The sequence below is a fragment of the Cibotium barometz genome, chromosome 53 (assembly GCF_041138505.1).
Source record: "Cibotium barometz isolate CiBa-2024 chromosome 53, ASM4113850v1, whole genome shotgun sequence".
Taxonomy (NCBI): domain Eukaryota; kingdom Viridiplantae; phylum Streptophyta; class Polypodiopsida; order Cyatheales; family Cibotiaceae; genus Cibotium; species Cibotium barometz.
Genome location: NC_141098.1, coordinates 12,694,475 through 12,722,275, shown reverse-complemented (window position 1 = coordinate 12,722,275; position 27,801 = coordinate 12,694,475). Strand labels below are relative to the sequence as shown.

Below are 27,801 nucleotides of genomic sequence, written 5' to 3'. Positions count from 1 at the left end.
TCTCAGGTACCTTGTTTCATGGCCTCTACAAGATGGATGTATTTGAGAAGTTGCAGCATGATGCTTGCTCAATCTCTACAACTCGTGCTGTGAGTGATGCATAATTATGGCATGCATGATTTGACCATCTGAATTATGGCAGTTTGTTATGCCTTCAAAGGCATGATATGGTGTCTGAGTTGCCAACTCTTAAGACCCCTACTAGACACGTATGTGAGGGGTGTATTCTTGGTAAAATGCATCGAACATCATTTCCAAAGGATGGATCTATGAGAGCTATTAAGAAATTACAGCTTATACATAGTGATGTATGTGGTCCTATGAGGACACCATCTATTGGGGGATATCTCTACTTTATCACTTTTATTGATGATTACTCCAAATATAGCTGGGTGTATCCATTAAAGCAGAAGTCAGAGGTTTTTATGTGCTTTAAGCACTTTGTATTCATGGCTGAGAATGCATGTGAATGTAAAGTTTGCATATGTCCAAGGAATTTAATGCATATATGACTGAAAAAGGCATAAGGCATCAATGTACAGTGCCATACACACCTCAACAAAATGGTGTGGTTGAGAGGAAGAACATGTCTTTCATGGAGATGGCACGATGTATGGTGAAAGCCCAAGATCTACCTCATGGTTTTTGGTTAGAGGCAACTATGTGCGCAAACTATGTGTTGAACAAATGCCCTACCAAGGCCTTGCAGTCTAAAACTTCTTATGAAGCTTGGCATGGCAAGAAGCCTTCTGTGGTTCATTTGCATGTTTTTGGTTGTCTTGCTTATGCTCTCATACCTCAGCAACAACATAGTAAGCTTGATGATAAGGCAATTAAATCCATATTTGTGGGATACAGTTCATAAAGCTAGGGATATAGACTCTACCATCTGGCCTCAAAGAGGATTTTGGTAAGTAGAGATGTTTTTGTCGAAAACTCAGTTCAACCCATGCAAAAAACAGTAGAATGTATGCTCATAGGACATGTTTGATTCGTTCCTATCTTTGTTTAATGGAGTGCAGCCATATGTAGAGCAACTGAATGCTCAACCAAGTGCTAAAATTCAGCCTTTGTAGATGCAAAATCAACCTGCAAATCAACCTTTTGATGAGGCAATTATTAAGGATGTAGTGGACGAGGAGAGAGCAGCCATGGAAGAATCTAGGCATATGCCAAAATGGCTTGTGCAGACATTGAGGGATAGCAAGTTGGTAGCTCCTTTACCTAGCAGAACTCGTGCAGGTTCTCATCATGCAGATTATTCTCATGTGGATCATGTTCTCATTTCTACTTTATGTAATGAGGAGAAACCTGTTTCCTTTGAGGAAGCATATAGGATGATGATCATTGGATGCATGCTATGCAGGATGAGTATAACTCTATACTCATCAAGAATGACACTTGGTATTTGACAGATCTACCTCAAGAAGGCCATTGGTACTAAGTGGGTTTACAAGTTAAAATGCAAAGCAGATAGTAGCATTGATTGCTACAAGGCTAGACTCAAAGGGGTATGGCCAGCAAAATGGCATTGATTATGATGAGACCTTTGCACCCACATGTTGTATGACTACCATTAGGTGTCTCATTGCTTTGGCAGCACATCATGGGTGGAATGTACATCAATTAGACATTAAGAATACATTCTTGAATGGTGATTTACATGAGGAGGTGTATGTATTATAGCCTCTTGGTTTTGTTGTGAAAGGAGAAGAGTCTAAAGTATGCAAGTTGAAAAAGGCTCTTTATGGCCTTAAGCAGGCTCCTAGAGCATGGTATGAGAAGATTCATGCATACTTGGTTGCAAATGATTTTTGCAACAGTCCAACAGAGAGTACCCTCTATGTGAAGAGGAGTAAGGACACATTTTTGGTCATCGTTCTATACGTTGATATGACATGTTGCTCACGGGACCCGATATAGATCAGATTTCAGTCTTTAAGGCTGATTTGCAATCATCATTTGAGATGTCAGATTTGGGGCCCTTGCATTACTGTTTGGGGATTCAGTTTATGCAACGCAATGATGGCATTGTTATGCTGTAGTCTAAATATATACAGAAGCTATTGAAGAGGTTTAATCTTGAAGACTGTAAACCTGTGGCTACACCTATGGAGACAGGTACTCGACTTAGTCTTCAAGATGCAGGAGACTCTTTTGATGCTAGTTTGTATCAGCAGGCTGTTGGATCCCTTCTTTATGTGTGCAACATGAGGCCAGATATGCGGTCTCATGTTGAGCCGATTGAGTTTTTCGCTATTTATAGGGTACTCAGTATTTTGGATTATTTTATCCAAAGGAGGGTGAGTCACAGCTGCATGCTTTCAGTAATTCAGATTGGGCTAGATGTTATGACACACAATATCCACTAGTGGGTTTTTCTTTCGCCTTGGTGATTCATGTATATCATGGCTCAGCAAGAAGCGTGAAGCTGAGTACATGGTAACTTTTATAGCTACAGTTGAGTGTGTGTGGCTTAGACGTCTTATGGCTGATTTGGGTGTTGGCTAACACTACGATTTTCACTGACAGCCAGAGCGCATTAGCAGTTGTGAGGAACCCAGTGTTTCATGCTTGCACTAAGAATATTGAGGTGCATTACCACTATGTCAGGGAAAGACTCTCTGCAGGCAGTAGAGATCAACTTGGTCTATGTGCCTACACATGACAACATGGCATATTTATTCACGAAGGCTCTTCCTCGTGAAAAGTTTGAAGCTTTTCATAAAGCTTTGGGCTTACTGTCTTTTCAGGATTGATTGGCCATACCACGTACATGTTCACAACATCACTCCAAGGGAGATTTGTAGCATTATATGGTAGTGATGTGTGTGAACACACTTAGGACCGTCGAGGCACTTTTCCCCTCACTAGGAGGTTTTTTCCCCCATGCGTATGTACACCCTCTTATCTACTCATTTTGGGGTATGTACTTATCTTTTGTATTTGACACACATTTGTTCATTCTATTCTATTCTAGTGAGTTTGTGTGCTCTTAAGCTTCTCTATCTTGTGTGTGTGCATTGTTACAACCCTAACCCTAATTCCAACAGCAGATTTCGCACTATGCTTAAAGTCTTGGAGATGGAGTTGAGCTTGAGGGAGTGTTGAGATGTCAAGCTCAACACAAGCTAACACTTATGACTAGTGTGGGTGACTGTTCCACATGTATACCTCTAGCGTGACACACGACAAATCTTCGTTTCGTCAGTCATTTCATAGTTGAACTACACCTACCTAGTCCAACTCAGTGATTTTACAGCTGGATTGCATCTACCTAATCCAACTGAGTGATTCTATAGCTGAACTACACCTACCTAGTCCAACTGAGTGATTTTACAGCTGAACTATATCTACCTAGTCCAACTGAGTGATTTTACAGCTGAACTACATCTACCTAGTCCAACTGAGTGATTCTACAGTTGAACTACACCGTTGAACTACACCTACCTAGTCCAACTGAGTGATTCTACAGCTGAACTACACCTAGTACTTATGTTGGTTTTTACTTATCCTTTGTAGACCTCTTTTTGAGAGCAACAAGGAGAAGAAGATTTTAGCCTTCCATCTTTTTGTGTGTGTTATCCATTATTGTGAGTGTGTGTGTGTGTGTGTGTGTGTGTGTGTGTGTGTGTGTGTGTTGTTGAAATATACAAGTGAATAGGGTGTGTGTGGGAACAAGCTCTTGGATAGAGGCTGTAAAAGAGAAGATGTAAATGTGAAAGAACCTGTGAAAAGGTGAGAAGAATCTACTGGGAGAGAATAAAGGGTAGCATGCGGGAATTTAGGAGTGTGGAGATATTCTGGGAGATATTCAGGGAAAAGAGAAGAGGTGGAGAGAATCAGGCAAAAGGTGGAGATATTCTGGGAGTGAATCATGGAGAAATCAATGGGATTAGATGCTTGATGTAAACTCTATAAATTGAGGCATAGCCCTAATGAGAATTTGCTGGTTTTTGAGTATCCATGCCTACATTAATCTATTTGCTAATTATTCACTAATTACATCTTAATCATTTGCTAATCACTTTGTTAATCATGTTGATTCTAGTGTTTGATCCACCATAGCTCATCATTATGCTCAAATTTCAACATGGTATCAGAGCCATGCCTAGAATCAATCAGATTTATGAGCCCATTAGTTAATTAATTAGGATTAGTAGGTACTTAGCAAAAAAATCAATTTTTAGTGAGTTTTTCACCTTCCCCTTCACCCCCAGCCAGTGGAGGATCTCTAGCATCTTGCACACATCAAATTAGGGCAAAAGCTTTTACCACTAGCTAGCTAACATCCTTGGCTTCAAGCCTATGCAAAAAATGCAGCAAACCGCCACGAATCAGCGCTGATTTTCGCAGATGAAGGGGCACCGTTTTTCTGAAGCAGAATGGAGATTTCTTCAAGCACAGTTCAAATGTTTCTAATTCCTCTTAGCACAAGGGGTAATCAAGCATGCTCTACAAGCTGGTGAAGACAGAAATCAATTTCATCAAGTCTACAGTGAGATCCAAGCTCTTCATCAAATCTGCAGGTGACTTTGGTAAAACAGAGATTAAGCTTTCAATATTTGGTCAAATCTTGTGTTTCTTGGCTTAATCCTCTACTAGACTCATTGCTATTGATGCCTTTGAAAGCATTTAAGCTCATTTGAAGTGGAAGGCACCAGATCTGGACTCCCCGCATACTCTGTTTTCTGCACACAAAACAGAGCATTAATTTGCTAATCAGTGATTAATCAGTACTAATCACTATATTTTGGTACAATTGAGGGTTCAAATTAACCATTAGGTATCTGATACAGATCCTTATAACTTCAGATTGCAAATGGGAGTTGGTTTGATACTCCAACCATCCCGTACAAATTGGTTACCCTTAATTTAATGTAATTTCTGGTAAAATTGGTTACCCTTAATTTAATGTAATTTGTGGTAAAATTATGCTGATAAAATTGTGAAAATCATCATTTTGCATTTAACCTTTGGTTAATGCCTGTAAATCTCACTCAAATACAAGATTATTCACAGCCAGAGTTGCATTTGGAATGTGCATGAGAATGAATGCTTTACGCATTATGTATTGGGCACATTACATCAGTGTAAAAATGGGAACAGACACTGTCCTTGTCCAGAATAAGGCAAGAGGTAAGACCTCCCGCATAAATTTGGGTTTGCATTCCATATTGATACAAGATAAACATAAAAAGCCCAAAGGAACTGTCAGCAAAACATTGAAACATGTTGCTCACATGGAGCAAAATGACCTGACGGACGAGCTCATGGCCCTAGCCATGAAAGAAGAAGAATATCTCTTCCCAAGAAGAGGATCCACACCGAGAAGAAGATCTGAAGGAAGACATGGACACGAGAAGAGAAGCTGCCACAAGAAGAGAAGCTGCCCCGAGAAGAGAAGCTGCCCCGAGAAGACTGAAAGAAGAGACGGACGCGTGGAGAGATGTTGCCACGAGAAGAAGACTGAAGACAAGAGAAGATGTGAGGCTCCAAAGAGTAAGGAGCCATGTGAAAATCTCTGAGAGAGAGAGAGAGAGAGAGAGAGAGAGAGACCCCACAACCCAATGTAACCTGCCCCAATAAAGTAAAACCACCTGTGAGCCACCGATGATGTAGGCCAAGTGGTAGATGTATGTGTGAGCACTTTAGTCAAGGTCGCGAGCACTTATAGTAGCCTTGGACACATAAAGAGAGAGAGTGTCAAGGACTATGGAGTTTAGGGGAGGAGTAGACACTGGTCGCAAGTAAGGGGAGGCAAACTTGGTATAGGGTCTAGGTGTGCTAGGATTATTCACTTGAGGGGAGGTGTTGAAATATACAAGTGAATAGGGTGTGTGTGGGAACAAGCTCTTGGATAGAGGTTGTAAAAGAGAAGATGTAAATGTGAAAGAACCTGTTAAAAGGTGAGAAGAATCTACTGGGAGCGAATAAAGGGTAGCATGAGGGAATTTAGGAGTGTGGAGATATTCTGGGAGATATTCAGGGAAAAGAGAAGAGGTGGAGAGAATCAGGCAAAAGGTGGAGATATTCTGGGAGTGAATCATGGAGAAATCAATGGGATTAGATGCTTGATGTAAACTCTATAAATTGAGGCATAGCCCTAATGAGAATTTGCTGGTTTTTGAGTATCCATGCCTACATTAATCTATTTGCTAATTATTCACTAATTACATCTTAATCATTTACTAATCACTTTGTTAATCATGTTGATTCTAGTGTTTGATCCACCATAGCTCATCATTATGCTCAAATTTCAACATGTGTGTGTGTGTGTGCGCGCTTTACAAGAGCTGAAGCTCTCTCTCCTCCCCCAATCCTTTCATAATCTAGCTCCCAGTCCATTTATATTGAGAATCCACCCACCACAATGCCGCAATAATCCCCCCTTGTAAATACTAGCATGTCATTATCAATTTATTACAACCATGAGCTTTGAAAACACCAGTATATGTTTGCCATACTTATACAGAGATTGTAGATATCTTGCTTCTTGTGGCTCATCTCACTAAGTAAGACTTGCTTCTAAACAAGTGAATGCTACTTGTCTTCTTTTAAGAGATGCTAGTGGATTGTATAATGTTTTATAGTGTACCTTGTTTATGATAACTAAACTAGATAACATGAGGGTAGCCTTCCTAGAATTGATTGTTAATGTTTATAGATGAAAAATTAAACATATTGGGCTGGACATTGTATTAATGGTTTTTTTAAAAGTATGCATCTTGGGGTCACCATAAAAAATTGTTAGTTTCATAGAAGGGAATTTATTTTCTTATGAACTTACAAAAAAACATTCATATATATATGTAGTCAAGAAGTTTGAAACATGAAACAATTCTTATAGAAGGTGTATTTTTTTTCCAATTGTGAGTCTAAATTTACAAAAGGGGTGTATTTTTTAAAGTTCTTTGCACTATGATAAAAATAGAGGTAGACTTAATTGAGAGAAGAGATCTCGGTTTCTTTGCACTATGATAAAAATAGAGGTAGACTTATTTGAGAGAAGAGATCTCCAAGGGTTCACTCTATGGAAAATCTGTACATCGAATGTTTTCAAGGGGGTATTATAAAAATCCCTTATTTATAAATTTTGAGTAATTGAAATGATCCATTTTTTAACTAACAACTTTTGGACTTTTTGATGCATAGTTTTGTTGTCAATCAAATTTGTTTAAATTTTCTGCAACCTGTTAAGTGTGTGGGTTTGCAAATAAATAATGGAGTATTGACTCTCTTGAAATTTGTTGGTCATCAGCAATAAATCTCTGACCAATGTTCAAAACAAGACCTTCATGCCAACCACTCTCTTGAGCTCATCCCTTCTCTGCAATTAGCCAGTGCTGTAAGGTAATTTTAGTTTCTTCCTTGTTCTCTAAAGGAGAGATGTATTTTGCAACATCATGACATCTTAGGAAATATAGCTCAAGCTTCAACCAGGCAGGCATAAATGAAGGCAAATTCAACATTCAGCAACTTGGCTTGGAAGAAGAAGCTGTAAGGGAGGGCAAAGTCAACAACCGTTGTAGAAACAGCATCTTTGCTTCAGATGACATCAAAATCAAGTTGTATAAAACTTTTCTTTGGGAGTGATTAGTTTTTAGAGATTAGGGTGGTTGCTTGTGTAACATTCGCACAAACTCCCCTTCATTGATACTAGATAGCATGTGCATCTATAATTCAACATCGATAGCAACAACTCTTGGCCTTCCCAAAATCTACATTTAGCAGACAAAGCCATGACCCAGAAAGTACATATCACTGGCTCCACCCAGCGAACTCACTGAAGCATAATATGAAGCTGGTAGATACACTGACTAAACAGGGGCACGTGGTTTACGTCGCTAGGTGGTGAAAATTGTTGTGGCTAATAGCCACCTCCACTTGCAACAAATGTGAGGATCTGCACATTGTAATTATGCATATTTTTCAGCATTAGCCAGGCATGAGGAAGAGAGATCCTCTTAAGCCATCTCCAACCCTCCCCATGTGCTAGGGCTTTCCTTCCAAGCAAATGCACATGCCCAAATACGATCCCAAGAACCTCCAAAAAGTAATAATGCAATCAGAGAATAGCTTCATGGTGTTGATTTGAATCAACAGTATACACCAAACTTCACTCTCATGAAACTAACCTAATGTAAGGCGTAAGCCTGTGCATGCCTGCATGCTGGGAGAGAAGCCTATACGTTATCTAGAAGATGAGATTGTCAACATGTTGGAGGGAAAATTCCCAGATAGCAAATGTAGTGCGGGGGTCTCAACCATATATGAGGAAGAAAGGGTAGATAACTAATTATCACGAGAGAGCTCTTTTATTGGTGGCAGGGCACGCGACCTTGTGTCCAGGCACCCATCCTACGACCTTTGTGAGAAATCTCACCTACCAGGAGAAGTCAAGCCTCATGCCACGGACATTACAGATTTTGAGTGGCCCACCAACTCAAAGCCTGGAGGCAAACTTCTGGTAAGCAAAACTCAAGGAGACCTTCAGACATATTGCAAAGACGAAGTCAATTTGCCATACCATGTACAAAATATAAAAAAAAACACCACCACATAACACCTCAAATGATAGCTAGAGGTGCTCACAGATGATGATCATTATAGGCCTACTTAACACTTCACAAGCCTGAATATCTATCTAGATGCTTGTGCTGAAGGCTCAAGCTGCTCCAAGGTTAGGTTCTCCCATTGAAGCAAAATGTTACTTTAAAAAATTGTAAGGTGCAGGCTTGTGTGGCCGTGTGGTGCTGGGATAAAAAGAACTTGCACATTGTTCAAGAAGAGGGACGCACTGCAGTTACTAGTCCCTTAGGCACATGTTGGTGAGGATGGGTTTGTTTAAAATCAAGAACGTTCCACTCATGGAACCATCACGAGAGCACTCTTTATGGATGGTTGGGCACCCTGCTGTGATGGCAGTGTACTCAGTCTTGTGGGCTTGTCCTGCTCATTTTCGTGAGAATTTCACAAAAGATTGGACTCAACAAGAGCACAGAGTTTTAGGCAGAAAATCTTGGCTTAAACCCTTCTGAGGCAAAGCGTGCAAACCTGTCCCTGCCTGCCTACAGCCAACTCCCCTTTAGCACCAATCTTGATAATGTTCAATCATAATACACCACGTGACATGCCTGTCCATAATTGCTGATAGATAATAATTCTACTTTACTTCCAAGTTCCTAGCCCTTGAAACCACTAGTCTACATATACAGAATTCGCTCCATCATGCATGCAGAAAACTATATGCTGCGTTCACCCAACATGAGCACTACCACGAGAAAGTAAACCTGGTTTTCTTCTTTTACTTGGTCTTGAAGACCTGTATCACACAAAGTAAAGAGGGCCCCTGTTTGAACGAATACACCATTGTTTGAGAGATTTCATCCATGTGTTTTTTACTACAGTACTAACTCATGCAAGCCACATATAGAGGCTCAAGCATGAAACCCCCATCCCTGATGATAAATTTATCGAAAAGACTGATACAATGGTGGGCCTGCAGACTCAGTCACTTCACCACCATCCATCTCTGCATCTAAATGTTTTTGTACAGTGAATTATCAATCATAATTGCCCTGGATTAACCGTCTCTCCATCAACCTCACGTTCTACTGAGCTTGTTACACCAACGAGAACCTGAGGTGTAGTCCCCCCCCCGGTGGAGGATTCAGCTCTTCAGAAAGATGCAACACGTTAGCCTGTGGCTGATGCAGAACATTATCTACATCCTCCAAGCAGCTTGCCACACTACAAATTCCACGGCAAAAAGCACATAAATGCACTTAAAACCAGCCTTCATTTTCCACCAAAAATAGCTAAAGAAAGCATAAAGATGCTAAAACGATTCAAATGTAAGAACTAAACTCAAAAAATTAAAGCCTGTAGTCCCAAGAGTATAAGCAGAAAGTAGTAATACTTTTTCAAACTAGACTCTGATAAGTTGCCTTCCTTTACAGCTGCATCTTTTGCAGAGATAGCAGCTGCCTCTTCATTAGAACAAGCCTTCAGATTAAATTTAGCATCTGCAACAGCTTGTCTGGCACTCTCCTCAGCGCGAAGAAGAGCTGCTTCCTTAACAACAGCATGTTCCCTTGCCTTTGCAAGCTCAGCTCGCCACATATGCGCTTCTTGCAAGGCTTCATCCCTGGATCCTTCAGCAGCTAAGAGCTTTTCCTCCATAGCCTTCAGCTTCACAACCAAATACAGCCATGACATTGAATTAAATGCTTTCCAATATTCAATCATTAAGCAAACATCTTTAAGATTCAAATAGGTTCCCATGTGAATAAAAAATGAAGCTGAAAGGTTCCAGTGTGTTGAGCAATAAGCACACAGCTTTATGACAGGTTCACATCATGAGAGAGGTCATGAATAGTGGAAGGTCTGAAAACTGAAAAAACTGTCATAGGGCTCAACAACATGGGTTTGACACCATTTTAGAGGACTGAGTGATGAGGTTGTGGGTTGAATTCCTTCCTTGTCTGTGGTTGTAAAAGATTCCATGAGAAAGGTCATGAATAGTGGAAGGTCTGAAAACTGAAAAAACTGTCATAGGGCTCAACAACATGGGTTTGACACCATTGTAGAGGACTGAGTGATGAGGTTGCGGGTTTAATTCCTTCCTAGTCTATGGTTGTGGTGCTCTCTCTCTCTCTCACACACGTAAGCAGAAGCTGATCTAATTAATGCTAAAGCAAAGAGAGATTAATGCTAATCCTACTAAGCACGCACATAGTAGAGAAGAGGCAACAATTACTGTAAACTACTATAGATTGCTAAAAGATGAATATAGACAATGAGTTCTCATGCAATGCAAGTCGTGCTGTCCTTCAGCTGAGACACACTCACATGAAGACTGATCCACATGCCTTAACTCTGCACTCTAAATGATGTCCTACAATGACCCTAGACTTGCCCTTATATAGTGGCTAAAGAGTTGATCAACCGCTAGGGTTGGCTGGTTGACAAACTGGGCAAGACTAGATACATTGAATCCAAAAGTTGCACACTGACTGATCTTTTGGGCACCCTGCTGTCCAATATCTGGATGAGGTGGAGCAAAGGAGCTTGATTTGCCCTAGTGCTCGGATGTCTTGTGCATGCCCATTTAGGGATACCCATGGATATGTCCTACTAGTGCAGCCACCATTCGGGTAGGTCAAGGACCACATTTGGGCTGCTGGGCTGCAGTTTGGGCTTCCGGTCCATCTGTAGGCTGTGCTCCATATCCACGGACCACCGGTGCTATCTCCAATAGTACCTCTACTAGAGCTTCTGGCACAAACACACTAGCTCGACCTCCAATAGTATCTCTACCAAAGATACTACCTCATTGGGAATCTCCTTCTCCTCCATGCAAGACTCAGATAGACTCAATATCTTGGAGTTCAACAAGTCACTGGGCTGTTGTTCCAACAACTGCATTTCGAAAATTAGTTCCAATTTTGCAAATTGTGCATGAGTAGATATAATGTGTCCAAAAGTTCATTGGCAGGAAGAGGAAAGAAATCTCCAAGCCCTAATGTGTGCCATTTTCTAGAGCATAAGAGGCTTTATAGATTCAGGTAAAGCATGGGCCAGTTAAAAAATCAGAAAGATAGAATAAATTCCATGTCTGCAGGAGATTAAGGTTGTCGAATAAAGCCTAAATAAAGCCTAAAAGATAGAACCAGAGTCCTATTAGAGGATTCTAATTGGTATGGAGTACCTGATGGAAAAAAAGAACACTTATTAGATTGCACAAAGATTAAGTTCTACTAGCATGGGAATAGGGTCAAGTTTGCATATAAATTCTCAAATATGGGCATCCATGAACTAGTTTGTTAGAGTGCCTTCACTCTAAGAATCATTTGAAAACCAAAGAAAGTAGACAGAACCTTACATGGACTAATAAACAGCAACCAAATCCTCCAAGAGCGCATCTAGAAAGATTCTATGTAGACACTAAAACTGTTTTGGATTCAGCTATTGGAGACCACAAATCTGTGGCAATGCTGGCAAACATGCAAGTTGTGAATCAACATGCCAGGAAATTTCACTTCCAATAATTAAACTCCAACCTTTTGAAAAGTGAGATTTTTATTTTTTTTTCTAAAGCAGGGGTGTCTAAGGAAGACATTGTCGGTACATGGCTTGACAATGTTTAGAAAGGAGTGTAGGGGGCACCATTTCCACATCTACTTGGATGGTGGTTGAAAAGATTCAGGCGATATTTCTCACAAATTTCTTCAAAATCACCGATGAGGTTACAGCCCAAGGGGTGAAGGTGTTTGCCTAGGACCAGGAGGTCCTGGGTTCATAACCCCTCAAGGTGCTTCCTCGGCGGTATCACCTACGGGTGGAAATTAGATGCGATTGAAGTTCAAAGTAAGAAATTGGGATTCATTAAATTGAAGGAAAGTGAAAAATTGAAGAGATTGTAGGAAATTTCAACAATTGGTGTGAAATTAGGTGCAATTGAGGTTGAAGAATAAAATTGAGCAAGAAGTCGAATTTGGACAAAACGGTGTTTCGACAATTGAGGTTGAAAGTATTGAAATTGGGATTTGTAAATTGGAAAAAACGTAAGAGCTAGTGCAATACTTGTAAGAAATTTAAACAATTGGGTGTGAAATTAGGTAAAATTTACAAAGAAGTTAAATTTAAGGACTGTAGTCTATTACACATAATCACAAGAATTTGAGGACTGTTACACATAGTCACAAGAATTTTTTTGTCTGTGTCATCATTTTGCCTCAACGGGTTTTTAAACTTGAGATGGAGAGGAGAAGAAAGTAAAGGAGAAGAGAAAAAAGAGGAGAAGAATAAGGTTTCTTTTTTAAATCAAGTTTGGGTGAAATGCATTTCGGTGAGAGTGTTTCGTTTGATTTCGAAACGTTTCGTCTGTTTCATGTTTCGTAGGGACAAAACAAGTTTTTATGTGACCCTGACAAACATATGCAACAAAAAGAAACAAAGAAGTCCAAATTTCACACAACAGAGAGCCAAAACAAGAGCAGCCACAGCGAGCATACTTTCAAATCAGAACAAAGCTACCTTGAATGCTTTTTTGAGAATTTAGCTCAAATTTAGCTGGGTTGTAAAGGAGCTAGGCATTCAATATATGTGCTTTGGAAGCCTCAATCAATTTAGGAGAGGTACAGTACCTCCATACGACACACACGCACGTAAGGTACATGCATTGAACTTATGCTTAGAAGGAAAATCTAGTCGATGGTTCATCGCATTGATGCCAGCAATCAAGTCATGTGCAGATCAGAAGACAAAGGGAAGAGCTCTGAAAACTGCCATTTTGAGTCTAGCCTTGTGTGATTTTGACCTTTTTAACTTGATGTGACATGTATGACTAAAAATGAGATTTTAATGCTTGCGTTAACTTACACTAAGCTTTTAAGATTAGAACATTCAGTTATTTTCAGCTAATCAGATCAGAGTCAAAGGGTATATATATCATGTCTCACTCCTCCCACAGACGTAACATGTGCATGTGAACATTCCACGGCTTTGAGCTCCATATATCCTACCAACAGGTCCAATTTGTAAGCCCTCGCTAGGATTTCACTCATGGAAGGTGATTTACCACCCAATAGAGCACTTGCCTATGAGAACGCCCCTTAAAACAGATGGATCAAGTTAAATTGATAAAGAGCATAAGCATGAGGGAGAGGGACAGGCAGATGTGTTATTTTACAAGCTGTTAGCAGCACATCTGGGACAATATACCAAAATGCATGTCAACCAGTTGACCAGAAGTAATAAAGGCATATTGCCTGGTAACTGATCAACTGCACGTCAACCAATCAACCTGCAATAATGAAGGCATATTGCCCTCACAAAAGTCATCACAATGGGCATTTCATTGGGCATTTTAAAATGTCCTCTATTAGGAGAAGAATCTTACATCAAGGGAAGTGTAGCGAAGCTTCTCATCCAGCTGCCTCCGCAACTTTGCAATCTCAGTTCTAGCGGCCTTCCTTTCCTTGTCCATGATATGAGCAGCAGATGCAGCAGCTTCAGCTGCCTCCGCTGTTTCAGACAGCCGTTCAGCCAGCTCCTTGATAGTGGCATCCCTGGCTCGCATCTCCTTAGCCATCTGATGTAGTTCTTCATCTTTAACTCTAAGAGTTTCCTACATATATGCGTACATACATGTAATTAACTCAAAAAATGTTAATAATAGTTTAAAGAAATCATGAATGACTAGGAAGAAAGGCATATCAAACCTTCATAATGCTGAGCTCATCCATCGGCATAATACTTCCTTGTGAAATGTCAGGTTTCACTGCTGCCAGTGCTGATGCTTGCATTGCGACAGCTATCTCCTTTGCACATTCCTTGGCGGTTGCATTTGCTGCGGCAACAACAGCAGCCACTGTTCCAAGTTTTGCCGACCCACTTCCACCCAAAGAGTTAACAGCCTCCTTGTGAGCCTTCAACACCAGTTGTGCAGCTCTGTTAGCAAAACCATAGCAGGTTAGAGCACCTGATCCCAAATAGCCCCAAATTGCAGGCAGTTTTTGCCCTGGAATTTAGGATTCATGTGATTTCACATTCATCTCATGGAATTAAACCTCATTAATCCCTTTCTTGAGAGTAATCAAGGTTCAGCACTTAACGCCAGACAACTCCTAGATGGATATTGCCTTATTGATAAACTAAAAGTCCCAAAAGGGTAAACATGAGATTGAAAGAGATTTCTTCATCAAACCACTAAACTCACTGGAGAGTCGAAACCCAAGCTCGTGCAGCCCCTCGAGTCTCTGCACAGAGAAAATACTCCTTTTTGGCCAAGTTTTGAATATCTAATGCATCCAGTTGAAGAAAGCTCACACTCATAAAGAATCAAAGGGCTTGACAAAAGTTTGCAATGCAAAACAACATGATGTCTACACGAGCAATAGCAAAGCACTTAAGGATACAAATACAGCATCCGTCATACTTCGAAAAGCCCCTGCGTACAAGTGCAATGCATGATCAGGTACGGTGCATCATGTTTACTAGATAACAACACAAAATCCCTGCAAGAAAACAACAATAAAGCACTTAAACAGATCTTGTTGGTGAGCCCTTGCCCCAATGGCTATCGTACCATGCTGGCCAGAAGAGGGTGTGACTTCAAACCCCAACATCTTTAATAAAATATGTAACCCACTACTATGTATATTTATCTATGTATGCATGTTTGTACATAGGCACATACTATATGTAATATATATGCATGTATGTATATGTATAAATAGTATGTGTGTATGTGTATATGTATGCATGTGTGTATATATATGTACATACATATATGTAAGTACACTTCTACTTATACATACACACATACACACATACACACATGAACATACTTTTATACATACATAAATACATAGATATATACATGTATATATGTATGTATGTACATACATACATACATACATGTAAGTACACTTCTACTTATACATATACATACACACATACACACACGAACATACATATATACATACATAAATACATAGATATATATATAATGCATACATGTATGTACGTGTTGGATAAATGTAATCCCAACTCCTTAGTCCAATTAAAATGTGGTTGATAGGCTAGTGGTCAGTGGTTGGTGTGTAAAGCCTACAAATGGTTGGTGCATGTTGTTCATGCAACTCATGCAACTAAAAATAGGGTAGAGGAGTCTCTAAATAAGGTAGAAGTCGTGATCAAGTGATTATGGAAGTTTGGTTATTGCCTAATCATAATGAGTGAGTTTATGTGTTAATCTCAAGACAATTTTCTGCATATGCTAGTTTTTGTCCCTCATGTTTATGATGTCTTGCACAAGTTTTAATCCACCTTGAGTATGTTTTGATCAATCATGATAGTTGAATTATCAATTCCAACATTTGGTATCAGAGCATGATCAATTTAGGATTAGATTATTAGCCAAAAACCCTAATCCCACCATAGCCAGTTTTTCTCTGTTTGGACAGCATGCCAAAGATTGGCTTCATGCAATCATTCTAAGCCATCATACTTCAATCCAATCACATAGCCATGTTGCCTAGCTCCCACGCTCTCACCAAAACGCGACTCACAGCCGGCATCGCTCTCTTCTACGCGAATTTGTCATCGCCATGAAATCTGCAGGCGACCTGCTAATCGGGCAAAATCGGGTGTGTCTTGAGGAATTGACCTAATTCCTTTTAGGTGGTGTTAGTCCATCATATGAGGGTTTAGCATATCAAATCTTGAAGAATTTCGTCCACGCATGCTGCTGTACGGGCTGTTTTTGCAGACGCCTATTTTTTGGTTTTTCTGCTCCCTCAACATGGTGATGATTATTTTGATCTTTATTGATGATATTCTTATTATTTGGGTCTAAATCATCTATGTGAGCAATTTTTCAACATCAAGGATCATATTTCTTCATCATGGGTTCAAAGTTCCCCGACAAATTCAACGGAACCGGGTTCCATACCTGGCAAATCAAGGTGAAGAGCTACCTCATGAAGAAAAATCTGTGGAGTACGGTCAAGCCTCTTCCAGAAGATGAAGCTGGTATTTCTGCTGCAGTTACAAGAGCTACAACGGCTGCACTTCAAGCAAAAGATGAGCAAGCACTTGGTATTATTATTACTGCTTTAGAAGATGATTTTATTCATTATATTGATGATGTTGAGTCAGCCATGGAAGCTTGGGAATTGCTAGAGCGCACTTTTGGTGCAAAGGCAAAGCATTCCAAGATCAGTTTGAAGATGCAACTCTTTGATCTAACCATGGAGAGTAATGAAAATTTAGCAACTTTGATTAACAGGTTGAAGAGCTTATTGACACAATTAGTTTATGTCAAGTCTCCTGTTCCAGAAGAAGATGCTATTGCTATCCTGCTCAAAAGCTTACCTTCAAGCTTTAGACAAATTGTGACGGTACTTGAAGAGAAGGAGCCAGTCCCTTCCTTGGAAAGTATCATAAATTCTTTGCAGGAAGAAGACAAGAAGATTACAAAGGATGTGATAGATCCTTATGCATATACTGTTACTACGACATCGACAAAGAAGAAGTGTACTATTTGTGGTCGTTCAAATCATCTTACTAAGGATTGTTTCTCCAAACATCCTTGTGAGCATTGTGGAAAGACAAATCATCCATCCTCAAAGTGCTACCAAAAAGATCAAAAGCAAGCAAAGGCACATGTGGTTGAAGAAGTCAACCAACAAGAAGAAACAAATCTTTGTTCTAGTCTCAGTATAAAAGATGTAGATGAGGAATATGCTTTTTAGATTATGTCATGTATGTGGTTGAGTCAAGACTTATGTTGTTCCAACTTGACGAGTTGTAGAGGAGAGTACACTACCCTATGTTGTTGTTCAGGGGGGACTCTTACTCATTGTGTCAAGGAGGTTTTCTTAGACTTGATTCATGTTTTGTAAGAAGTTGGTCTTAAGGGGAGATTGTTGAATAAATGTAATCCCAACTCCTTAGTCCAATTAAAATGTGGTTGATAGGCTAGTGGTCAGTGGTTGGTGTGTAAAGCCTACAAATGGTTGGTGCATGTTGTTCATGCAACTCATGCAACTAAAAATAGGGTAGAGGAGTCTCTAAATAAGGTAGAAGTCGTGATCAAGTGATTATGGAAGTTTGGTTATTGCCTAATCATAATTAGTGAGTTTATGTGTTAATCTCAAGACAATTTTCTGCATATACTAGTTTTTGTCCCTCATGTTTATGATGTCTTGCATAAGTTTTAATCCACCTTGAGTATGTTTTGATCAATCATGATAGTTGAATTATCAATTCCAACATTTGGTATCAGAGCATGATCAATTTAGGATTAGATTATTAGCCAAAAACCCTAATCCCACCATAGCCAGTTTTTCTCTGTTTGGACAGCATGCCAAAGATTGGCTTCATGCAATCATTCTAAGCCATCATACTTCAATCCAATCACATAGCCATGTTGCCTAGCTCCCACGCTCTCACCAAAACGCGACTCACAGCCGGCATCGCTCTCTTCTACGCGAATTTGTCATCGCCATGAAATCTGCAGGCGACCTGCTAATCGGGCAAAATCGGGTGTGTCTTGAGGAATTGACCTAATTCCTTTTAGGTGGTGTTAGTCCATCATATGAGGGTTTAGCATATCAAATCTTGAAGAATTTCGTCCACGCATGCTGCTGTACGGGCTGTTTTTGCAGACGCCTATTTTTTGGTTTTTCTGCTCCCTCAACATGGTGATGATTATTTTGATCTTTATTGATGATATTCTTATTATTTGGGTCTAAATCATCTCTGTGAGCAATTTTTCAACATCAAGGATCATATTTCTTCATCATGGGTTCAAAGTTCCCCGACAAATTCAACAGAACCGGGTTCCATACCTGGCAAATCAAGGTGAAGAGCTACCTCATGAAGAAAAATCTGTGGAGTACGGTCAAGCCTCTTCCAGAAGATGAAGCTGGTATTTCTACTGCAGTTACAAGAGCTATAACGGCTGCACTTCAAGCAAAAGATGAGCAAGCACTTGGTATTATCATTACTGCTTTAGAAGATGATTTTATTCATTATATTGATGATGTTGAGTCAGCCATGGAAGCTTGGGAATTGCTAGAGCGCACTTTTGGTGCAAAGGCAAAGCATTCCAAGATCAGTTTGAAGATGCAACTCTTTGATCTAACCATGGAGAGTAATGAAAATTTAGCAGCTTTGATTAACAAGTTGAAGAGCTTATTGACACAATTAGTTTATGTCAAGTCTCCTGTTCCAGAAGAAGATGCTATTGCTATCCTGCTCAAAAGCTTACCTTCAAGCTTTAGACAAATTGTGACGGTACTTAAAGAGAAGGAGCCAGTCCCTTCCTTGGAAAGTATCATAAATTCTTTGCAGGAAGAAGACAAGAAGATTACAAAGGATGTGATAGATCCTTATGCATATACTGGTACTACGACATCGGCAAAGAAGAAGTGTACTATTTGTGGTCGTACAAATCATCTTACTAAGGATTGTTTCTCCAAACATCCTTGTGAGCATTGTGGAAAGACAAATCATCTATCCTCAAAGTGCTACCAAAAAGATCAAAAGCAAGCAAAGGCACATGTGGTTGAAGAAGTCAACCAACAAGAAGAAACAAATCTTTGTTCTAGTCTCAGTATAAAAGATGTAGATGAGGAATATGCTTTTTAGATTATGTCATGTATGTGGTTGAGTCAAGACTTATGTTGTTCCAACTTGACGAGTTGTAGAGGAGAGTACACTACCCTATGTTGTTGTTCAGGGGGGACTCTTACTCATTGTGTCAAGGAGGTTTTCTTAGACTTGATTCATGTTTTGTAAGAAGTTGGTCTTAAGGGGAGATTGTTGAATAAATGTAATCCCAACTCCTTAGTCCAATTAAAATGTGGTTGATAGGCTAGTGGTCAGTGGTTGGTGTGTAAAGCCTACAAATGGTTGGTGCATGTTGTTCATGCAACTCATGCAACTAAAAATAGGGTAGAGGAGTCTCTAAATAAGGTAGAAGTCGTGATCAAGTGATTATGGAAGTTTGGTTATTGCCTAATCATAATTAGTGAGTTTATGTGTTAATCTCAAGACAATTTTCTGCATATACTAGTTTTTGTCCCTCATGTTTATGATGTCTTGCATAAGTTTTAATCCACCTTGAGTATGTTTTGATCAATCATGATAGTTGAATTATCAATTCCAACATTTGGTATCAGAGCATGATCAATTTAGGATTAGATTATTAGCCAAAAACCCTAATCCCACCATAGCCAGTTTTTCTCTGTTTGGACAGCATGCCAAAGATTGGCTTCATGCAATCATTCTAAGCCATCATACTTCAATCCAATCACATAGCCATGTTGCCTAGCTCCCACGCTCTCACCAAAACGCGACTCACAGCCGGCATCGCTCTCTTCTACGCGAATTTGTCATCGCCATGAAATCTGCAGGCGACCTGCTAATCGGGCAAAATCGGGTGTGTCTTGAGGAATTGACCTAATTCCTTTTAGGTGGTGTTAGTCCATCATATGAGGGTTTAGCATATCAAATCTTGAAGAATTTCGTCCACGCATGCTGCTGTACGGGCTGTTTTTGCAGACGCCTATTTTTTGGTTTTTCTGCTCCCTCAACATGGTGATGATTATTTTGATCTTTATTGATGATATTCTTATTATTTGGGTCTAAATCATCTATGTGAGCAATTTTTCAACATCAAGGATCATATTTCTTCATCATGGGTTCAAAGTTCCCCGACAAATTCAACGGAACCGGGTTCCATACCTGGCAAATCAAGGTGAAGAGCTACCTCATGAAGAAAAATCTGTGGAGTACGGTCAAGCCTCTTCCAGAAGATGAAGCTGGTATTTCTGCTGCAGTTACAAGAGCTACAACGGCTGCACTTCAAGCAAAAGATGAGCAAGCACTTGGTATTATCATTACTGCTTTAGAAGATGATTTTATTCATTATATTGATGATGTTGAGTCAGCCATGGAAGCTTGGGAATTGCTAGAGCGCACTTTTGGTGCAAAGACAAAGCATTCCAAGATCAGTTTGAAGATGCAACTCTTTGATCTAACCATGGAGAGTAATGAAAATTTAGCAGCTTTGATTAACAGGTTGAAGAGCTTAATGACACAATTAGTTTATGTCAAGTCTCCTGTTCCAGAAGAAGATGCTATTGCTATCCTGCTCAAAAGCTTACCTTCAAGCTTTAGACAAATTGTGACGGTACTTAAAGAGAAGGAGCCAGTCCCTTCCTTGGAAAGTATCATAAATTCTTTGCAGGAAGAAGACAAGAAGATTACAAAGGATGTGATAGATTCTTATGCATATACTATTACTACGACATCGGCAAAGAAGAAGTGTACTATTTGTGGTCGTACAAATCATCTTACTAAGGATTGTTTCTCCAAACATCCTTGTGAGCATTGTGGAAAGACAAATCATCCATCCTCAAAGTGCTACCAAAAAGATCAAAAGCAAGCAAAGGCACATGTGGTTGAAGAAGTCAACCAACAAGAAGAAACAAATCTTTGTTCTAGTCTCAGTATAAAAGATGTAGATGAGGAATATGCTTTTTAGATTATGTCATGTATGTGGTTGAGTCAAGACTTATGTTGTTCCAACTTGACGAGTTGTAGAGGAGAGTACACTACCCTATGTTGTTGTTCAGGGGGGACTCTTACTCATTGTGTCAAGGAGGTTTTCTTAGACTTGATTCATGTTTTGTAAGAAGTTGGTCTTAAGGGGAGATTGTTGGATAAATGTAATCCCAACTCCTTAGTCCAATTAAAATGTGGTTGATAGGCTAGTGGTCAGTGGTTGGTGTGTAAAGCCTACAAATGGTTGGTGCATGTTGTTCATGCAACTCATGCAACTAAAAATAGGGTAGAGGAGTCTCTAAATAAGGTAAAAGTCGTGATCAAGTGATTATGGAAGTTTGGTTATTGCCTAATCATAATTAGTGAGTTTATGTGTTAATCTCAAGACAATTTTCTGCATAATATGCATGTATGTATTTTTTTGTACATACATATATATATGTACCCAGACACCACACACATATACAATGTACATACTTACACATGTATATACATGCACTCATAAAAACATGTAGTATGTATATACATACATATGTGTGTGTGTATACATTGGGACAGCTATGAATGTACATTTGTTTTTTCTAATGAGACAATGGTTTCACTAAAAAAAAGTGTATCTTTACACACACACACACACACACTTCTATATATCTACACAAATACATATCTACATACATGAATTAATACATACATACTTACATAAATACATATGCACGTACATTCGTATGCATACATGTTTATCTATTTATTTATTCATAAAAAATCAAGTAGCTTTATGTAGAGTAGAAGCCTTACTGAAAATTTATTGGAGAGAGAATAATTGTGCTGCCAGAGTCGAAATTGATCAATCCCTTTGGAACAAGATCACCCCTCTCAACCCTTGAAACATTAGACAATGAACACATAAGAGAAACCAAAAAGCAAAAAGATGTTGATGGTAACCTATATGATACAGCAGATATTATCAAGGTGTTTGAAAATAGCTAAGCAAGGGTGCTGATAGGTTGTGCCCCAAAGACCTGCCTGTATTCCATTTTGCCAGTTGTAGGATCCAGAGTAAACCATCTTTGATTCCATTTACGCAGCTGAGCCATATGAGATCATTAGAGCTAAAAAGACCTCCAAAATGAAGGGCAGATAATTACTTCAACAATAAACTCCATATTAGTCTCACATAGCTTAACTAATGACCATCATTTTGTCGCCCACCAAATGACATTATTTGTAACCATTAGCGGGTATTTGTGACCCAACACTATGTATTCTCTCTCTCTCTCTCTCTCTCTCTCTCTCTCTCTCTCTCTCTCTGGTCTTATCTTCTCTATGCTGTGCTATTCATCATCAAGAACCAAGCGCTAAAAGTATTTATCAAAGTATAATCCTCGTATGTAAGCGCCCGCATGTTAAGAGTGGCTAGGCCAGATTTAGTCTCACTATCTACCTCTCTTAAAGGCAGGTCATAGATAGACATTAGTTTACCCTTTTGGGAGGGCCAAAGGCCACAATTTTGTATAGAAGATATAAATCTTTTTGTATCGTATGAATATTCTCTCTCTTCATTGCATTTTGCATCCGGATGTTCCTATCTCAGATCCTTAGGGTTGACAGAAGACACACAGAGCTTCCGCACATGTGACATTGGTATCAGAGCTGGCCTAGCCTTCATATAGGCGCAAAACATGCTGGTCGGTCAGCCCTTCAAGCTGTCGGCCTGCTCACGACTTGCATATTCAGTATTTACTGAGGCGCCTTCACACATGTCAGTTTTCCCATCTGGCCGATGACTCCTTATGCTGGCCCACAAGGTCCTGGCCTGCTCCTGAGGCTGCTACTGCCCAACCCTAATGTTTATCTGCTGCCAACTTCAAGGATTAGCTTGGAAGACGGCAATGTCCATGTGTGCACATGACAGCGGTTATGATATAGAAACCACACGCATTGTAGTGGAGTGGTTAGGGTGCTACAAGGAACCTAGGTTTGACCCTGCTTGCTACACCTGTTCGTTTCTATGACTAAACCCTGCTTGATCTCTCAGAAAGAATGAAATCACTGGTCTCTTCTAGATTTTCTAATGATTGCTTCCGCAATGGCCAATCGATCTTCAATGATATCCCAGGATCCCTGCCCTCCATGGAGCTGTGGTCAATAGATCCTAGGGAATCCTTCCACAGTCCACTCATAGGGCTATGATCAATAAATCTAACATGCACATTGCAGGGAGGTCATAGAGAAGACTTCTACCCCCCTGACAGAATATAGACCATTCTCATCCAGGCGCTCCACAGCCAACAAAAGCATTTCCAAGGTCACTACCATACTGTACAGGAACTACCTACCACGCTAGGGCAGCATGCATGTAACTCGGTTTAAAGGACTCGCCAACCCAAATCCCAACCGCCCAACCCTCTCTCCCTTTACTCTTTCGCAATATGTAATGACAGCCAGCCACAGTCAAAGCCCCCACATTTACTTCCCTCTTTACAGTACCAGTAATCCATCATGTCATTCCTAGGAAGATGCATTTCTCACCAAAAAAAAAAAACAAGAAAAGTACCATGTAGGGTATTTTAGAAATTGTGCATCTCAGTGTATTTGGGGTATTGACTATTTATGAGGTTTCTAGGGGCAGTATATAAAGGGGCCTCCTCTATTCACTTGTTCATCCATCTAACTATTGACAGGCACATGTTCTACACCATTTGCTGGCTGACATTGCCATTGTAAAAGCCTCTTGCTACATAACATGATGTTCATTGTTTGATGTCTCTCTCTCCTTTGCTCTCCCTCTCTCCTATGTTTTGATTCCGCATTGTGCAACTTTATCATGGTATCAGTCGTCGCTATCCAATCATTTATGGCCACCTCGACATGTTCTACACCATTTGCTGGCTGGCATTGCCATTGTAAAAGCCTCTTGCTACATAACATAGGTGACCGGCACTTCAAGGCGGTGGCGACGAGTTTCCTTGCTGCAAGAAGTTCAGCGTTTTGGGAGCACAAGAAGGCTTGCATTTTTTGCTACATATGCAGCAGAGGGCTGCGTTTTGTGCAAATTTCTAGGCGACTGCATTTTTCCTCACCACTCGGCTGTTGAGTTTTCCTCTGGCCGCTGCGATTTCATCCTAAAGACTCTATTTATCACTTTGGTGGCTGAATTTTCTCTTCTAGGGTGCTGTGCTTCAGCTTTGGTGGCTGCGTTTTTGTGGTGGCAGTAGCTCTCTCTCTCCTATGCTATCTTCTCCATCATCCGTCATTGTTGGTGGTGGTGCGTGGGCTGCATTTTCAACCCTGAGCAGCAGTGGAGGTGTTTCTTCCCGTGTGCTTCACCCTTGCCTTCGCTTGAGAGGAGGTTGTTGGTCCCGTGCTTTCGCGGTGTTGGCGTTGGAGAAGATCTCTGGACAGCAGTTGGTGGTCCTCTTCTTCATGTGTGGAGTGCCACAGACTTGTGGCATCTTCAGCCTGCCTCTTCTTCGATGGATCTACCTACTTTGTGGGTGTTTTCTGGTAAGTTTTGGTGGACTGTTTGCTACTGTCCAGCCCCTTCCTCTCTCAATTTTGAGAGGGGTCTACTTGTTCCTCATACCTCCTTCCGTTGGAGAAGTGTTGGAGATTGTTTGTGGAGTGTTCACATCATCAATGGCACAAAGGCTTGCTTGCAGAGGTGTGCTATTGCCGTGGATATGGGTTCCCTCTTGGAGGAGGCATCTGTCCTTTTTTCTCAAGAGCAAGTAAGGTTCCCTCCTAGTGGACAGGGTCAGGCACTTGCTACAGTGCAACAAAGAGGATGGTGTCACTGCTACTCTTCTTGAAAGCAGGTTCATTTGGCCAAGGATTGCAAGACCAAAAGTACAACCCAGCCAAGACCAAGTTTTCAAAGACGGGCAATGATCATATACAGGATGATGACTTTGATACTTCTAGTGTCCCCAAGGCTGCAAAAGCCATGGAGGACCTGGATGGTCAGCTTCTATAGTTATAGAGATAGTTCTCCCCATGTGCTTCCAACCAAAGGAGGCTTGTAGGCGAGAGAGAGGGCTATTAGTAGCTCCATTTCTGGTGCATGGGATATCTGGCGAGACAAGTTCATTTTGGAGCTATGGACTGGATGTGTTCCACATCTATTGCTTAGTGTGGCAGAGATTATCGACTAGATGTGTTCTAAGTTCATCGTTTGAGGTTTTTGAGACATGATGTGTTCCCAGTCCACTGTTGGGGGATAATGGGCCCAGCGTGTCCAGTAGCTCATCATTTTATTCTTGGAGTTCACTACACACGTGTATGGGAATTCGGAGCCAAGCAAAGTTCCTTGTTGTTCATGGTGGCATTTTGTTTCGAGGAAACAGGCTAAAGGGTGCTCTTTCCGAGGTGTATCCGGTAGTACGCAATACCGGAGTGTCCATGGTTGCATCTTCATTAGCTTAAGGATGCCATATGGATATGTAGATAGAGCTTCATTTGGCAATACATGGTTGCTTGGTTGGCGATTCTCTTGTAGTTTTTGATTTATCTAATACAGCTGTTCTGCACATGATGGTTTGTATCATCTCGTGGTGCTCGCTGGCCGCAAGGTTTTGGTACCCGCCCTGAGGCAATTTGGTCTTTGCATCCAAAGGCATTGCAACTTGTGATCTCAAAATGGGCCACAATGCTAACAGAGGCCTGTGGGGATACGAACTCTAAACCTCCCCTTACCAAGTCACAAGTCCTCACCACTGGGATATACACCCACTGCCGAATCAGCCTTAGCAAACAAAGCTAAGATGTCCCATCCCAAACACACATCCCCCTCCCCCCAGGGCCCCTTCTCTACCTAAAAGGTAGCATTTTCCAAGAAAATAAAGATATACCAAACCCCAAATCCCAATAACAATCATAATATTAAATAATTTTGAAAATGGCTCAGCTTAAAGACATGATTAACTCTTGGGTTTTCTTGGTTTTTTTTCCTTTTAAAAACTGGGATAGTATTGTTGATGGAACTTACCGTCTCGGATCGCTTAAGAAGGGAGCCTTGAAGCAGGAAGCGCCCAGAGGAGGTCAATTTCTGCTTGATTCTATCAAGGCTAGCCTTGGTACTAGCCAGATGCCCATGCTAACCAACAAATTTCACAAATTTAAAAAAAAACAACAATCCCAGGTTTCATATAAAAAAATGAAGGAAGCCCAAATACTTAGAAACACCAAAAAAAGAAAAAGAAAAAAGAAAAAAAGCATACAGTAAACAAGCAGTTTTAGGGGAGGGTTTCACATTTTCGGGAGGGGAATTGTCGTTGGGTAGAGCCATTTAAGAGCTGAAGCAAAGGATGTATTGAGCACTCCAAGCGTTGCAGATATTTCGTCTGCCTTCTTACATAGAAGCACCCATCATCATGCTACACGGAAGGCAACACGAGGATCGTGTTGGCGATGGAAGAATATAGCTTATGGGAGGCCAATGCACTAATCACGCCCCATTATTAATTAGTTGCCCCTCGTGTCCTCTTCCCATACTACCTTTAGTGTGTGTGAATTTTTTTATATCATATGATTTTTCTTTGACATAACTAGAATTATATAATCTCTCAAGAATTTTTTACATGTGCCTTCTTATTCTTAACATTGTTTATTGCAATGTTTCAGCACGCTTCTATGCACTTAAGTAAAGCCAATGTTTACATGGCACAAAATGTGTCCCATAAACGCGTAATGTGTACAAGGCGCTCCACTTATTGAAACCAAATTCTTATTCATTATAAGAAGTATTAGATCCAAGGAAAGGAGAGAGCGCTCTCAAATCACATATAGAAACTAGCACTAAGTGCAATAACCTTATTGGTGTAAACTTCTCTACATTAGGTTATTTTTGGGGAAAACAAGCACAAAACCTATGTGTAGTGTAAAGTTGTAATTACTAGTATTGCACCCGCGCATTGCTGCGGCCGACCAAGGTTCCAGAAAAGAACTATTCCCACTCTACAACCATCTCTCTCTCTCTCTCTCTCTCTCTCTCTCACACACACACATACACACACATGCACATGCACATGACCCTCTCCCTCTCTCTGTCACGTACACACAGTCTCAAATGTTGAAACTCTCTCTCTCTCTCTCACATGCACACACATATACACACCCTCTCTCTCTCTCTCTCTCTCTCTCACACACACACACACTCCCTCTCTCTTCTTACACTCTCCCACACATAGAAGGGCTCTCTCTCTCTCTCTCTCTTTCAATCTCTCTCTCTCTCTCTCTCTCACACACTTACACTCTCTCTCTCTCTCTCTCTCTCTCTCTCTCTCTCTCACGCACACATACACATATGTAAATATGTAGTATATACAATATTATGTTTTAGATACATAAACCTAGACATAGACACATATACTTATACATATATACATGTATTTAAAAATATAAATACAAACATCGACATAATTTAATTAATTTTGATTAAATTTTAATGTGCAGAGATGGGTGATAAGTTGTGGTCACTTTTAAATATATAGATAGATATATCATACACACATCTAAACACACACACACACACACACACACACACAAACATGTATATATATATAAATATAAATATATATGTATGTATATGTGAATGTAAATAAAAACACACACATGTATACACATATATACATGTATGTTTTCTATTTAATTTATATTTTATTAAAAGCTACCTTTTATTCTTTATCTCTCACTCTCTTTCTCTCTTTTCACCCTCCCTCA

At 40.2% G+C, this 27,801-nt stretch overlaps 1 protein-coding gene across 3 annotated transcripts; it reads right to left on the bottom strand.

Moving 5' to 3' along the window:
- Positions 1-9,284: 9,284 nt before the first annotated feature.
- On the bottom strand, positions 9,285-26,503 carry LOC147608308 (uncharacterized). Of its 3 annotated transcripts, none has more exons than XM_086788935.1 (10): positions 26,333-26,503; positions 26,069-26,176; positions 22,108-22,169; positions 21,880-21,963; positions 14,925-14,956; positions 14,726-14,807; positions 14,229-14,457; positions 13,907-14,134; positions 9,923-10,194; positions 9,285-9,753 (listed from the first exon to the last, which is right to left on the bottom strand). In XM_086788935.1, the coding sequence occupies exons 1-10, from the start codon at positions 26,366-26,368 to the stop codon at positions 9,627-9,629; spliced, it is 1,260 nt and encodes a 419-aa protein (XP_086645061.1). In that variant the 5' UTR covers positions 26,369-26,503; the 3' UTR covers positions 9,285-9,626. The 3 variants fall into 3 exon arrangements, with proteins under 3 accessions (XP_086645061.1, XP_086645062.1, XP_086645063.1); XM_086788936.1 differs by having other exon boundaries at positions 9,923-10,188; XM_086788937.1 differs by lacking the exons at positions 9,285-9,753; positions 9,923-10,194 and adding an exon at positions 13,434-13,810.
- Positions 26,504-27,801: the final 1,298 nt, after the last annotated feature.